The 12,536-nt window shown below is 42.5% G+C and overlaps 1 protein-coding gene across 1 annotated transcript in view; it reads right to left on the reverse strand.

The window, feature by feature from the left end:
* The window catches only part of ZNF330 (zinc finger protein 330), a 49,763-nt gene that overhangs the window by 20,827 nt on the left and 16,400 nt on the right, over positions 1–12,536 (reverse strand). The window contains 4 exon segments of the mRNA XM_044300686.1: positions 9,926–10,005; positions 11,241–11,311; positions 11,423–11,442; positions 12,261–12,391. Of these exon segments, the coding sequence (XP_044156621.1) occupies positions 9,926–10,005; positions 11,241–11,311; positions 11,423–11,442; positions 12,261–12,380 (291 nt within the window). The 5' untranslated portion in view covers positions 12,381–12,391.

Consider the following 12,536-nt stretch of genomic DNA (forward strand, 5'->3'; position numbering starts at 1 on the left):
CAGGGGCCACAAAAAGGAACCAGACGGGCAACCACAAGGACAAGCAGATAAGGATCAACATCCAACAGGTGAGGCGGATACAGCAGCGCAGGGCAAGCAAGTCTAGCGGAGACCAGGGAGCAAGACAGCCACAGCCGGCATCTACGTCCTCTACTTAACTTATCATGCAGAGACGTTAGCTGTACGAGGATCAAGCCGGGCACACAGCTCTGCTCTCCTCATCAGCTGGCCGGTTCAACGCATCGGAGCTCAGCGCATCGGAGGGCACCAGCATCAGCTGTTCGGAGCAGGGCGTCGGAGCTTGGGAGGAGGACGCCGGTATCAGCTGTTTCCGCGTCAGGGCATTAGCGCTTGCAGGGAGGAAGCCAGCACAGAGGGGAGAGCGAGACGTGATGCGCTCACGTCATCCCGCCGCCCACCAGCCTGATTACCCTATTAAACATTTTCTGCCTGCCCTGACCTCTGCCTTTTTTCCTGAGTACTGCCGGACCCTTGGGTGCTTCACACCAGTTTTTCTGGCTCCTGTGGATCAGCAGGCAACCACATTGGGGCTATTCTAAAAGGTAGCGGCCTGGTAGTTCCCCTGCAACAAAGTCCAGATCCCTGTATAGGGTTAAAGGGTGAAAACCAGGGGAATGCCAGCACAACACCCTTATGTATAGCCCTAAGTCAAACCAGTTGGTTGGTACAGTGATTCCACACCCACTGCCTGTAATACTTGTTATACTTCATTTACTCATTTTTAGTGGTCACTTATCTATCAATTATTTAGGACAGTGTTGGATTTTAGATTTTTTTGTAGCGCATGCTCAATGTGTGTCTCTCTAAGCCTTCACAATGGTCTTTCACCAGCCTGTGCATTCACAGCTTTCTGCCACCTGCGCAGTGTCATCACTCACTGCCCCAGTGGAGCTGACAATCCGCTATCAGTATGTTTTTGGAGTGTGAGAAAAGCCACACAAGCACAGGGAGAACATACAAACTCCATGCAGATGCTGCCCTTGGTCGGATTCAAACCTAGGACCTAAGCACTGGAAGGCACCAGTGCTAATCACTGAGCTATCAAGCTGCTTCCCCCAGGTATTATTTCGATAATTATCCTTATAGGTGCATATAATTAAAGGGGTTCAGCAGTTTGCTTAAACTGATGATCTATCCTCTGGATAGATCAGCATCTGATCGGCAGGGACCCCTGCCGATCAGCTGTTTGAGAAGGCAGCTGTGCTCCAGCGCTTCTCACTGTTTACCGCAGGCCCAGTGACGTCACAACTAGTATCAACTGGCCTGGGCGCGGCTAAGCTCTGTTCAATGTCTTCTTGAACAGCTAATTGGCGGGGGGTCCCTGGTGTCAAAACCCTGCCGATCAGATGCTGATGATCTATCTAGACTAGAGGATAGATCAGCAGTTTAAACAAACTGCTGAACCCCTTTAATATTATAATTAAAAGGAAGCAAAGGCCACACACACACACACCTGATGAAGCCACACTAATTGACAAAATGCATGGGGGCATATTCTAACCCCTTCTCTTACTCCTGGGCCATTTTTCTACCTTGGTGGTCTACTTTTCTAATTTCACTCCATTTCTGTTCTATTATTTCACCTCTTTTAAAATTTGCATTGGTTTATCTATCTTTTTTTTATTAATCTTTGTGGGGCATCATTGGGTTTTGATAAGATACCTTCCTTAACTGTGCACAGATCCCGTACCAGGAATCAATCAAAACAGTAGAAGAAATCCAGCAGCAGGCTCAAAATAAAATCCAGCGTCTTTATTACTTCATTATAAAATCCATAGGCTGACCAGACAGGCAAGGTCTACGCGTTTCGACTGTATGTCTTAATCATGTGGTCATGATTAAGACATACAGTCGAAACGCGTAGACCTTGCCTGTCTGGTCAGCCTATGGATTTTATAATGAAGTAATAAAGACACTGGAATTTTTTCTGAGCCTGCTGCTGGATTTTTTCTACTGTTTTGATCTAGATATATATATTTATATATATCTATTATGGTCATTCTCCCTGTGCTCACGTTTATGGACTAAGTGTACTTTTTACGTGCTTTTATCCTTGCGCTTGTACTCTCTTGGTTTTTAAATTCTAACTGCACACTGCTTTGTTTTCATTCATGCTTGTGTATTAGGAATTCGTATTAATGTCACTTATTTTCATTGAAAATAAGCTGTCAATAGATTTAAGGGGGTTCTGCACTGTCATTTAACTGATGATCTATTAAAAAAAAAAAGGAATAAATATAGATGGGAAACAGGCAACTCAAAACACACAAAAAAATAATAATCCACATTTGAAGTGTGAATAAGCCTGGATACCTTTTATGAAAAAGGTGGCCAAAGTAATACTTTCTTTTTAGGCTGCATTGTATTAAGATCAATAGAAGCTCTTACTATCTCAGTGCAAAAAATCAAATGGGCATGTGACGTGTCCAATAGACACAAAAATGCCTAGCAAGCTCATAAGAATGTCTCACAAGTCACCTCAGTCTGTCGCATGAAATTACTTAAAAAAAAAGAAATTCATTGTAATTCACTTTTGTGTCACGTTGATAATTCCTGCATGTCTAGCTCCACCTTGTGGTGAAATGATAATTATGTCCATGCACATATAAAGAGGCACTACGGTTCCAGTAAGCAAATGTCATTTACGCTTTGATGAAAAGTTATAGTTTTTCAATATAATGTCTTTTTTAACTCTTCGAGGTTTTCCAGATCTCTGCTTGTACTTATTTCCACTCAAACCTTCATGGCAATAAAAATCTGTTTAATGTTAACCACTTCCCGATCTCCCATTGACTATAAACGTGCTTGGGCGGTCAGTTTCTCTCTGAATGGACGTTCTGGAACGTCCTTTCAGAGATGGCAGCAGCACGTTAATCGTGCAGTTGCCGAGCGGGGGGCCCGCTGTAAGTGACAGCAAAGCACCCCAGGGAGAAGGCAGAGACTGTTCCTGCCTTCTAGATCGCTGTATACACAGCGCTCAACGACCACTGTGTATACAGATCAGGAAGCGCCATGTCGCTTCCTGTTCCGGCCCGGCGTTCATGTGACCGCCGGGGCCGGGGGAGTGCAGGAGCTGCCGGATCTTCCATAGACCTCGATCAGCCCTGCACTGAGGCTGTACAGCGCAGTATTATGCTGTGCAGCCTCTCTGGGGGGTGTATTTTCACTATAACTGGGACTACTATGTCAGCCCCAGTTACAGGAGAAATCAATAGTAAAAAATAAAAAAATGAAGTTAAAGAGGACCTTTCACTAGTTTAAAAACTAAAAACTATATCAGTGGGCAGTGCGGCGCCCAGGGGTCCCCCTGCACTTACTAGTATGTCTGGGCGCCGCTCCGTTCGCCCGGTATAGGCTCCGGTGTCTGCAGCTCCCTCTGTTGTACTGGGCGGAGTTATTAGGGTTGTCCCAGCGCTGGCCAATCGTAGCGCACAGCTCATAGCCTGGGACTCCCTAATACAAAAACTCCGCCCAGTACAACAGAGGGAGCTGCAGACACCGGAGCCTATACCGGGCGAACGGAGCGGCGCCCAGACATACTAGTAAGTGCAGGGGGACCCCTGGGCGCCGCTCTGCCCACTGATATAGTTAGTTTTTAAACTAGTGAAAGGTCCTCTTTAAAATGTCCCCCAGAGGTCTTGTATGACCTTATGGGGGATACAAAGTGTAAAATAAAAATTAAGTGTTTTGAAAAATAAAAATCTAAAGTTTCACATTTAAAAAAAAAATTTACCCCCAAATCAGTTATTTAAAAAAAATTTAAAAATAGAAGAAAAAAAAAAAAAAAAGACATATTTGGCATCACCGCGTCCGCAACGACCAGCTCTATTATAATATCATATGATCTACCCCATCAGGTGAACACCGTAAAAAAATTAAAATAAATAAAACTTTACACCAAAACAGATTTTTTTTGTTAGCTTACCTCCCAAAAAACATAATGTTAAATCAATCAAAAAGTCGTATGTATCCCAAAATAGTAGCAATAAAAAAAAGTCACCTTATCCCGCAAAAAATTAGTCCCCACACAATACCATAGCCAGAAAAAAAATTATAATATGGCTCTAAGAAAATTGCAACACAAAAATTATTTTTTTTCTGAAAAATGCTCTTATTGTGTAAAAGGTAAATTTTTTTAAAATAAAATAAACATATTTGGTATCGCCGCATCTGTAACAATTGGCTCTACAACAATATCACATGATCTACCCCATCAAGTGAACAGTGCAAAAAATAAAAATAAAAAAAATTATGCCAAAACAGCTTTTTTTGGGGACCTCACTAAAAACGTAATATCGATCAAAAAGTCGTATGTACCCTAAAATGGTAGCAAAACCAATACCATTATCTCCTCGTCCCGCAAAAAAACAAGCCCTCACACGAGACTAAAGCCAGAAAAATGAAAAAAATATGGCTCTAAGAAAATGCCAACACAAAAACATTTTTTCTAAAAAGGTTTTTATTGTGTAAAACGTAAAAAAAAAAAACTAGACATATTTGGTATTGTTGCATCCGTAATGACCGGATCTATAAAAATATCGCGTGATCTACCCAATCAAGTAAACGGTATATAAAAAAAAATAAAAAAAATAAAATAATATATTAAATTTTTCCTTTTCACACCCAAGTATTCATAATTCTATGAAACACCTGTTAAGTGAAGTGCTTGCTAAACCCCTTAAAAATTCCTTGGGTGGTGTAGTTTACAAAATGTGGTCACTTTTTGGGGGTTTTGACTATGGGGGAACCTCAGGGTCTCTTCAAATGCAACACAGTGCCCAAAGACCATTCCAGCAAAATCTGCCCTCCAAAAACCATATGGCGCTCCTTGCCTTTTGTGCCCTGTCGTGTGCCCAAACAGCAGTATACGACCACATATGGGGTGTTTCTGCAAACTGCAGAATCAGGTAATAAATAATTAGGTTTGTTTTGTTGTTAACCCTTGCTGTGTTCCAGGAAAAAAAAATTATTAAAATGGAAAATCTGCAAAAAAAGTGACATTTTGAAATTTTACTTCTATTTTGCTTTAATTCCTATGGAATACCTAAAGGGTTAACCACATTTCTAAAACCAGTTTTGCATAGATTGAGGGGTGTCGTTTCTAAAATTGGGTCATTTATGGGTTGGTTCTATTATGTAAGCCCCACAAAGTGACTTCAGAACTTAACTGATCCTTAAAATAGTTGACATTGGAAATTTTCCCAAAAATTGCTTCTAAAATTCCAAACCTTCTAACGTCCTACAAGAATAAAATTAATAAAACGAAAGTAAAGGTAGACCGCGCTGACTAGACAGTGTCAAGTGGTGAGTCCCGCAATCAATGCTGCATCGAATAAAATGATACCACCAGGTAAGTACACACCAATGTTTACCAAATCCGCGTACACACCTAAGGCTACTTTCACACCTGCGTTTAGGTGCTGATCCGTCTGGTATCTGCACAGACGGATCCGCACCTATAATGCAAACGCTTAGATCCGTTCGCATTACCATGAACCAAAAAAAAATATATATATATATATATTTTTTTTTTGGTTCATGATAGTGCAACATTGAAATTCAATGGGGAACGGATCCGTTTGAAAATTGAGCCATACTGTGTCAATTTCAAACGGATCCGTCCCCATTGACTTACATTGTAAGTCTGGACGGATCCGTTTGCCTCCGCACGGCCAGGCGGACATCCGAACGCTGCAAGCAGTGTTCAGGTGTCCGCCTGCTGAGCGGAGGACAAACGGTGCCAGACTGATGCATTCTGAGCGGATCCACATCCACTCAAAATGCATTGGGGCTGTACGGATCCGTTCGGGGCTGCTTGTGAGAGCCTTCAAACGGAACTCACAAGCGGAGCCCCGAACGCAAGTGTGAAAGTAGCCTAATCCGTGATAATCATCCTAGTAGGAAAAAAGTTTGCAGTTCATGCAGGAAATAGCAACTTGCCTGTGCTGGACTGGTGTACGGAATCCCCGCTGTAGTTCTCAGTAGTACTGCTAGAGCAGTCATCCTCAAACTGCGGCCCTCCAGCTGTTGCAAAACTACAACTCCCAGCATGCCCGAACAGCCTACAGGTATCAGCCTACAGCAGGGCATTGTGGGAGTTGTAGTTGTACAACAGCTGGAGGGTCGCAGTTTGAGGATGCCTGTGCTAGAGTGTTTGAGTCCTCAGGTTTCCTCTACAAGCTTGCGCAGTCCCGGCTGGTGACTCGTGCGCGCGAGTGAAACCAAGCTGGTAATCCTCCAGAGCGATAGTTCTGTGTGACGTCACACTTAGGATGGGTGCCTTCTCGAACCAAAAAACCTCTGAAGCGTTTTGTAATTAACTAATTCCTTCCTCAGGGATGGTTGTTGGTTCAGTTCAATTGTTCACTTTGCAGGTATAATAACGTTGCACAGTGATTATTTTAGGCTCAGGTACAAGCTGGTCTTGTCCTCAGAACAGCACCCGTGGTGTGTACTTACCTGGTGGTATCATTTTATTCGATGCGGCATTGATCGAGGGACTCACCACTTGACACTATGTAGTCAGTGCGGTCTACCTTTACTTTTGTTTTATTAATATATTTATTTAGGGTTTAGGCAATTAATCCCTTTTGTAGACCAGCAGCAACACACTCATATGAGTGTTATTCAGTGTTAGAACATTATAAGAATAAGTAAGATAAGTTAAAGAGTTCCAAAGTTATTACCACATAAAGTGGCACATGTCATATTTGCAAAATTAGGCCTGGTCAGGAAGGGGTTAAAAAATGTAGTCGATTCATTGTTGGGGACAGCAGCCAAAAGCACTAATGCAGTTTAAAGGTCACCTCCATATGGCCATATACAGCGCTTACATGGCTCTGTAGCACACCTATACAGGATTGTAACGGTACCTTTGATCTTTGTCTTTAGACTTGCACCAGCAGGAAAAACATGAGTTTAATTCATATGCAAATGAGCACTCGCAAGTGCCCAGGGGCGGAGTTCAGTGTGTAGGTGCCCAGGCTGCTCTGCCTTCTTTTTACTTTACTCCTCCACAGCCTCTTCCTTTGCCCGCCCTCAAGTCCGGACCTATCGATGAGGCAAGAGACAAGGAGGGCGGGCAAAGGCAGAGGCTGGGGAGGAGTAAAGTGAAAAGAAGGCAGAGCAGCCTGGGCACCTACACACTGAACTCCGCCCCTGGGCACTTGCGAGTGCTCATTTGCATATGAATTAAACTCAGTTTTTCCTGGTGGTGCAAGTCTAAAGACAAAGACAAAGGTATCGTTACATTCATGTAGAGGTGTGCTATAGGACAATGTAAGCACTGTATATGGCCATATGGAGGTGACAGACTCCCTTTAAGGGCCACATACAATGCTACATGTTAAAATGGATTTCCAGATGTAAATGTAACAGAGCAAAATCTATTGATATCCGTCATCTAAAAGAACTAGAGGCTTAAAGAAAGCGGAAGCTGTTCTGGGGGTAAAGGCTCAGATGCCACCTTGTAAGATAGATATTGATAGGTCTGCACAGTTTGACAAAGTGTGATTTTACTGGGTGGAGTTCACCTTCTCACCTCAGTATCAAGAGCCCTCGGCCTTGATAATCTCAGTTTTATTTTTTGCTAAACAAATTTAAAAATATATATATTTTATACAAAAGGGAAATGTAAAAGAATGTGGCTCAGTCCGATAAAAAAAAAAAGAAAAAAAAAGGAGAGAGAACAGAGACAGTCTACTCATATCAGAATGGGGCCCACTCTTTAAAAAAATGGAAATTCTTTACTGTACAAGAAATTAATCTCTCGTTTTGCATAGTGGTTTCCTAGGGTATATTCACCACAAAAAAACGAATTACAATAAACTGTTGCTTTTGTGCAATGTGGTTATTAGGCACACATGTTTTTCAAATAGTTTCACCCATAAAACCAGTTTGTTTGTTTTTTGTTGTTTTTTTTTTTTAAACACATGGGAAACCGATGACCCATGTGACTATATCCTTAGGCCCCAAATCACTCCAGAGTCAAACTGCGTCTCAGGTTGCCAGAAATCTTTGGATTTAGCTAACAAGTCTCCACAATGAGTTTCCAAGCACTAATCCAGAAACACCTCCTAGTTAGCACTTGGGCTGATGACATGAGTCTAGAAATATTCCTAACTCTCTCTCAATCAGAATTACTCAGAATATCACTTTAGGCATTATAGAGAGGTACTGAGCGACACTGACATGAATATAGCACTTGAAGTGGATGCAATACTTAGTATTAGCTGCTAGATTTCTATGGGATAATGCAATCTGATCCTACAGTGAGCTGACAGCCTGCATTGTCTCTCAAGACGGATTGATCATAGAATTCAGAGAGAATGGTGGGAGCAAGAGAAGAACTCATAATTGGAGAACAAGGCATTTTTCTATGATAAGAGAAGTAGTGTCTAGTAATTCCTGCCCACAAACTGCGAGTGCCACACAACATGCTCTTCAGGATATACAGAAGCTCCCCTGGCCAACTTGATTGCTAGATTCTTCCCCCATCGAGAATGTCTTCAACTGGATCGCCCATGCACAGCAGCCAACAACCACCTGATCTACGAGTCCAAGTTGAAAGAGCTTGGAATGACACTTATGACCATTATCGTGCCAAAGTGCCAGCCTGTATCGCACCCATAGACACTTATGACCATTATCGTGCCAAAGTGCCAGCCTGTATCGCACCCATATTAATGACCCTGTCTTAACATATACCTTGCTGCAGATCCCAAAATAAAGGGTGCACCAACCTTGGTTGTGTGAGCACTGACCAAGCACCATTAGCAGTTTGTACTTTGTTGTACACAGTGCTGCCTCAAAGACAGGAGGAAGGCCATGTCTCTGCTAAATATTATTCTAACATTGCCAATGAAATATAGTGAACTTTAAAGCAACAGTTAAGATGGGTGTACGTGGGCAGATTATCGGGAACAAATGTTATGAATGCTTATTCACTTATAACTGGTCTGTGCCACCGATCACCCAAGTACATAGAAACATAGAGAGTGACTGCAGATTGATGTATAGTTTTGTGGGAAAAGATTCAGTAAAACGTATAATTCAGTCATTTACATTCCTGCTCTTTCTGGGCTTTGAAATATAGGAGGCGGTCCTACCAGTGATTGACAGCTCTCTCTGGATACACAGTCATATAGGGAAGGCTGTCAGTCACTGATAGGACCGGCTCCTGGACTTCAAAGCCCAGAATGAGCAGGAATTTAAATGGATAAATTATAAGTTATGCTAAATATTTTCCCATAAAACGATACAGCAATCTGTTTAGCTCCTCCTGCTCTATAACATGCTGCCTGCAGTCTAATTTCCATTTTCATAGTCACAGGTTCCCTTTAAATTTACTTACTGTAGATTTCCCAACCACATCTGATGGGAGTGTGTTTCAAGCCTCAACTACTCTTTCAGAGTTAGAGCGCAAATTGTATGTGGATGAAAGAGACTGAGAATGAACAGTTAATGCCTGGTCATTAGGGCTCAGGAACGTGTGCCGCCCGGGCTGCGGAATGCAATTTGCACGGGGCACAGACGCAGGAGCCATTCACTTGAGTGCTTCCGTAGGCTTCCGATCCATGCCTCCATTCTGCACCGCAACTTCTGAATTGCAGACCCATTCAAGTGAATGGGTTTGCATCTGTGATACGGTGTGTACACCGCCAGTGCCTGTATACTGCAGATCTGCTGTTTGTGGGCCGCAATACGGGCAACAGCCATGTCCATGAGGCCTTATAATGTGTATCAGCCATGTGAATGGGTCCTTAGAAGGAGGCAATTGAAAAGAACTTCACAAGTCTGCACAATGGTAAAACAATCTGCACTGATCAAGAAATGCTGACAACAGAAAGTGCGTGTTTTGTGTGCGTATATTATCTTGAATTTTCTGTGGAATTTCGGTACGTACCACCATTGCCATACCAGTGCTATATATACCAGGATGCCTGATCACACAGTCTGACGATTTCATCATACATTTAGTTTTACCTGCAATAGAAAAAGACGTGATGTGAACTGAGCCTAATATACAATATACCAAACTACACCCACCAGGAACATGATGCATCTCTGCTCTTTTTAACCCCGTACTGGCCCATTAGAAAAACACAGTTAGGCCCCTTTTACACGAGCGAGTTTTCCACGTGGGTGCAATGCATGACGTGAACGCATAGCACCCGCACTGATTCCTGACCCATTCATTTCAATGGGTCTGTGTATATGAGTGGTTTTTCTCACACATCAGTCCTGCGTTGCGTGAAAAACGCAGCACGTTCTATATTCTGCGTTTTTCACGCAGCCCTGGCTCCATAGAAGTGAATGGGGCTTCAGTGAAAAACGCATTACATCCGCAAACAAGTACGAGTGCATTTCACACTGATGGTTGCTAAGAGATCGTTGTTTGTAAACCTTCAGTTTTTTATCACGCGCGCGAAAAACGCATTGCACTCGCGTGGAAAAAACCTGAACAACTGAACGCAATCGCAGATAAAACTGACTGAACTTGCTTGCAAAATAGTGCGAGTTTCACTGAAGGCATCCGAAGCCAATCCGTCACGCTTGTGTGAAAGAGGCCTAAAATGTCCACCTGGCTTGGCCGGTCACTTTCTGACAGTCTTTTGCTGTAAATGAGTGGATTCACACGTAGGTATTTTATGGTGATTTTGGGCACTTTTACGTTTTAAGTGCTGTTTTTTGTACATTCTTGGTGTGCCTTGCTGTAAAAATACCAGCTCCAGAGGTTAGGTGAAAATGAATGAGAAATATCTTATGCCGGAGACACACTTTTTTTTGGCGCTATCGCTGTTCTTGTGGTATTTTTGGGTCTCCTTTTCTGGGTTTTTGGCTGTTTATCACAAAGCCCTTTTCTTTAGGGGAAAAAACAGCAGAACAAAAAGGCATGCGGCATAGGCAAAACGGGAGTGCTTAAAAAAATGGCAAAGCAAAAGTTTGTGCGTGTATGGGACCGAAATATAGAGAATGATTCTTAAAAATGGAAGGAATGTCCCAATCTGATATTGGTCAGTGATCTGGGGCAGGGGCTGTAACATGTGGAAAATGGCGACAAGATGCCACATAAACTTGGGGGAGCCGTCTTCAAATCTAAATGTCAGACAATTTCTATGACTGTGGCAATGATATTTTCATCAACACCTGCAAACCTCATTTAAAAAAATGGGATAATGGCATTCTTCTAGCCTCACTGTACTCTATGTTGTACTTACCGCAGTGAGCACACATAGGTAGCTTCTGTACAGAACTGCAGAAGTAGCAAAATGCCCTGTTTTTCTGTCGTCTTAACACACGAGGGAGAAAAAAAAATAAAATAAAAAAATCAGTACGTTGAATATTACTGACTGCCTGTCTATACACAACAATGGGAAAAGTAATAAAAGATTTACGGTACCTTTGGCATTTGTCACATTCCTATAAAGAGAAAGAGGGAAGCACGTCAGAGCAGAATGAGCATTTACATGACAAACTCCCAATGGTCTTTACTTAAGCGATACTTTATGTCCTGGAAAAATAATGGCTCCCATAGTGAAGATTAGCCCTCGGTATAGTATATGCTTACTAGGCATCTATATGCACCTGTCGGTGGAAGGAGATGTAAATGTGTGGCTTCCTTTCCTGAATTATTCTGTGTGACAGGGTTTTATCTTCCGACACCAGCCTATAACAAGTACTCAGAGGACACATGAGCCATTACAGCCGGCAGGGGAGCAATAAATATGACGACTGGAAAGTATCAATTATACTTCCTGGATGCTTCATAAAAAGCACAAAGTGACAAAACCTTACCCCGATTAAATATGTCTAGGACAGGCGACTTGTTCGCTCTCTAAGGAGCTCTGCATTATTACAGCTAGCAGCTTTTACATAGATATAGAATTCTTTAGGTTGACAAGGTATGTGCACAAAGAGCAACTAATGAGTATACGGTGCAGCGCCTAGACTGTACAAACATCAAATAAGGAGAAACTCCGCAATAAATGTGACACCTAAATAGGGTTATAAAGTCCAGTAGATGTGAGGTTATCAGGAATGACCCGAGAGCTTGTGTTTAGTAATTCAATAACCTCCTAACAGTCCTGTTAGAATTGGAAAAACCCTCCCAAAAATGTCACTTTTTTTAATTATAGATTTGTAGATGTGTGTCTGCAGGTTCCCTTTAATTGGTCACCTGAAGGGTTAATATACTAGTTTACTAGTAAGAAATAATAATCAGAAGTGGTTTATATTACCATTGTATAATTACAGGGATGTTTGGCCAGGTCCACAGTCCCCCTAGATGCTCTCTGCTGTTTCTCCCTTTCTTTTCGGCTCTCCGCCTTCTTACGGGCACCCGTTTTCTTCTTGGGCATTTTTTCTGTTGCTGTTCGGGAACAGATCACTGGTATAAGCATCAGACATGGTGCACGCATGAACAGTAGAGGATAAGGCAGTATGTACACTGACAAATAGTACTGAAGACTCACAGGGCCAGCGGGGGGAGGAGGAGAGCGCTCGCTGGCCCTGTC

This window comes from Bufo gargarizans, chromosome 1, assembly GCF_014858855.1.
Source record: "Bufo gargarizans isolate SCDJY-AF-19 chromosome 1, ASM1485885v1, whole genome shotgun sequence".
In the NCBI taxonomy this organism is placed as follows: Eukaryota; Metazoa; Chordata; class Amphibia; order Anura; family Bufonidae; genus Bufo; species Bufo gargarizans.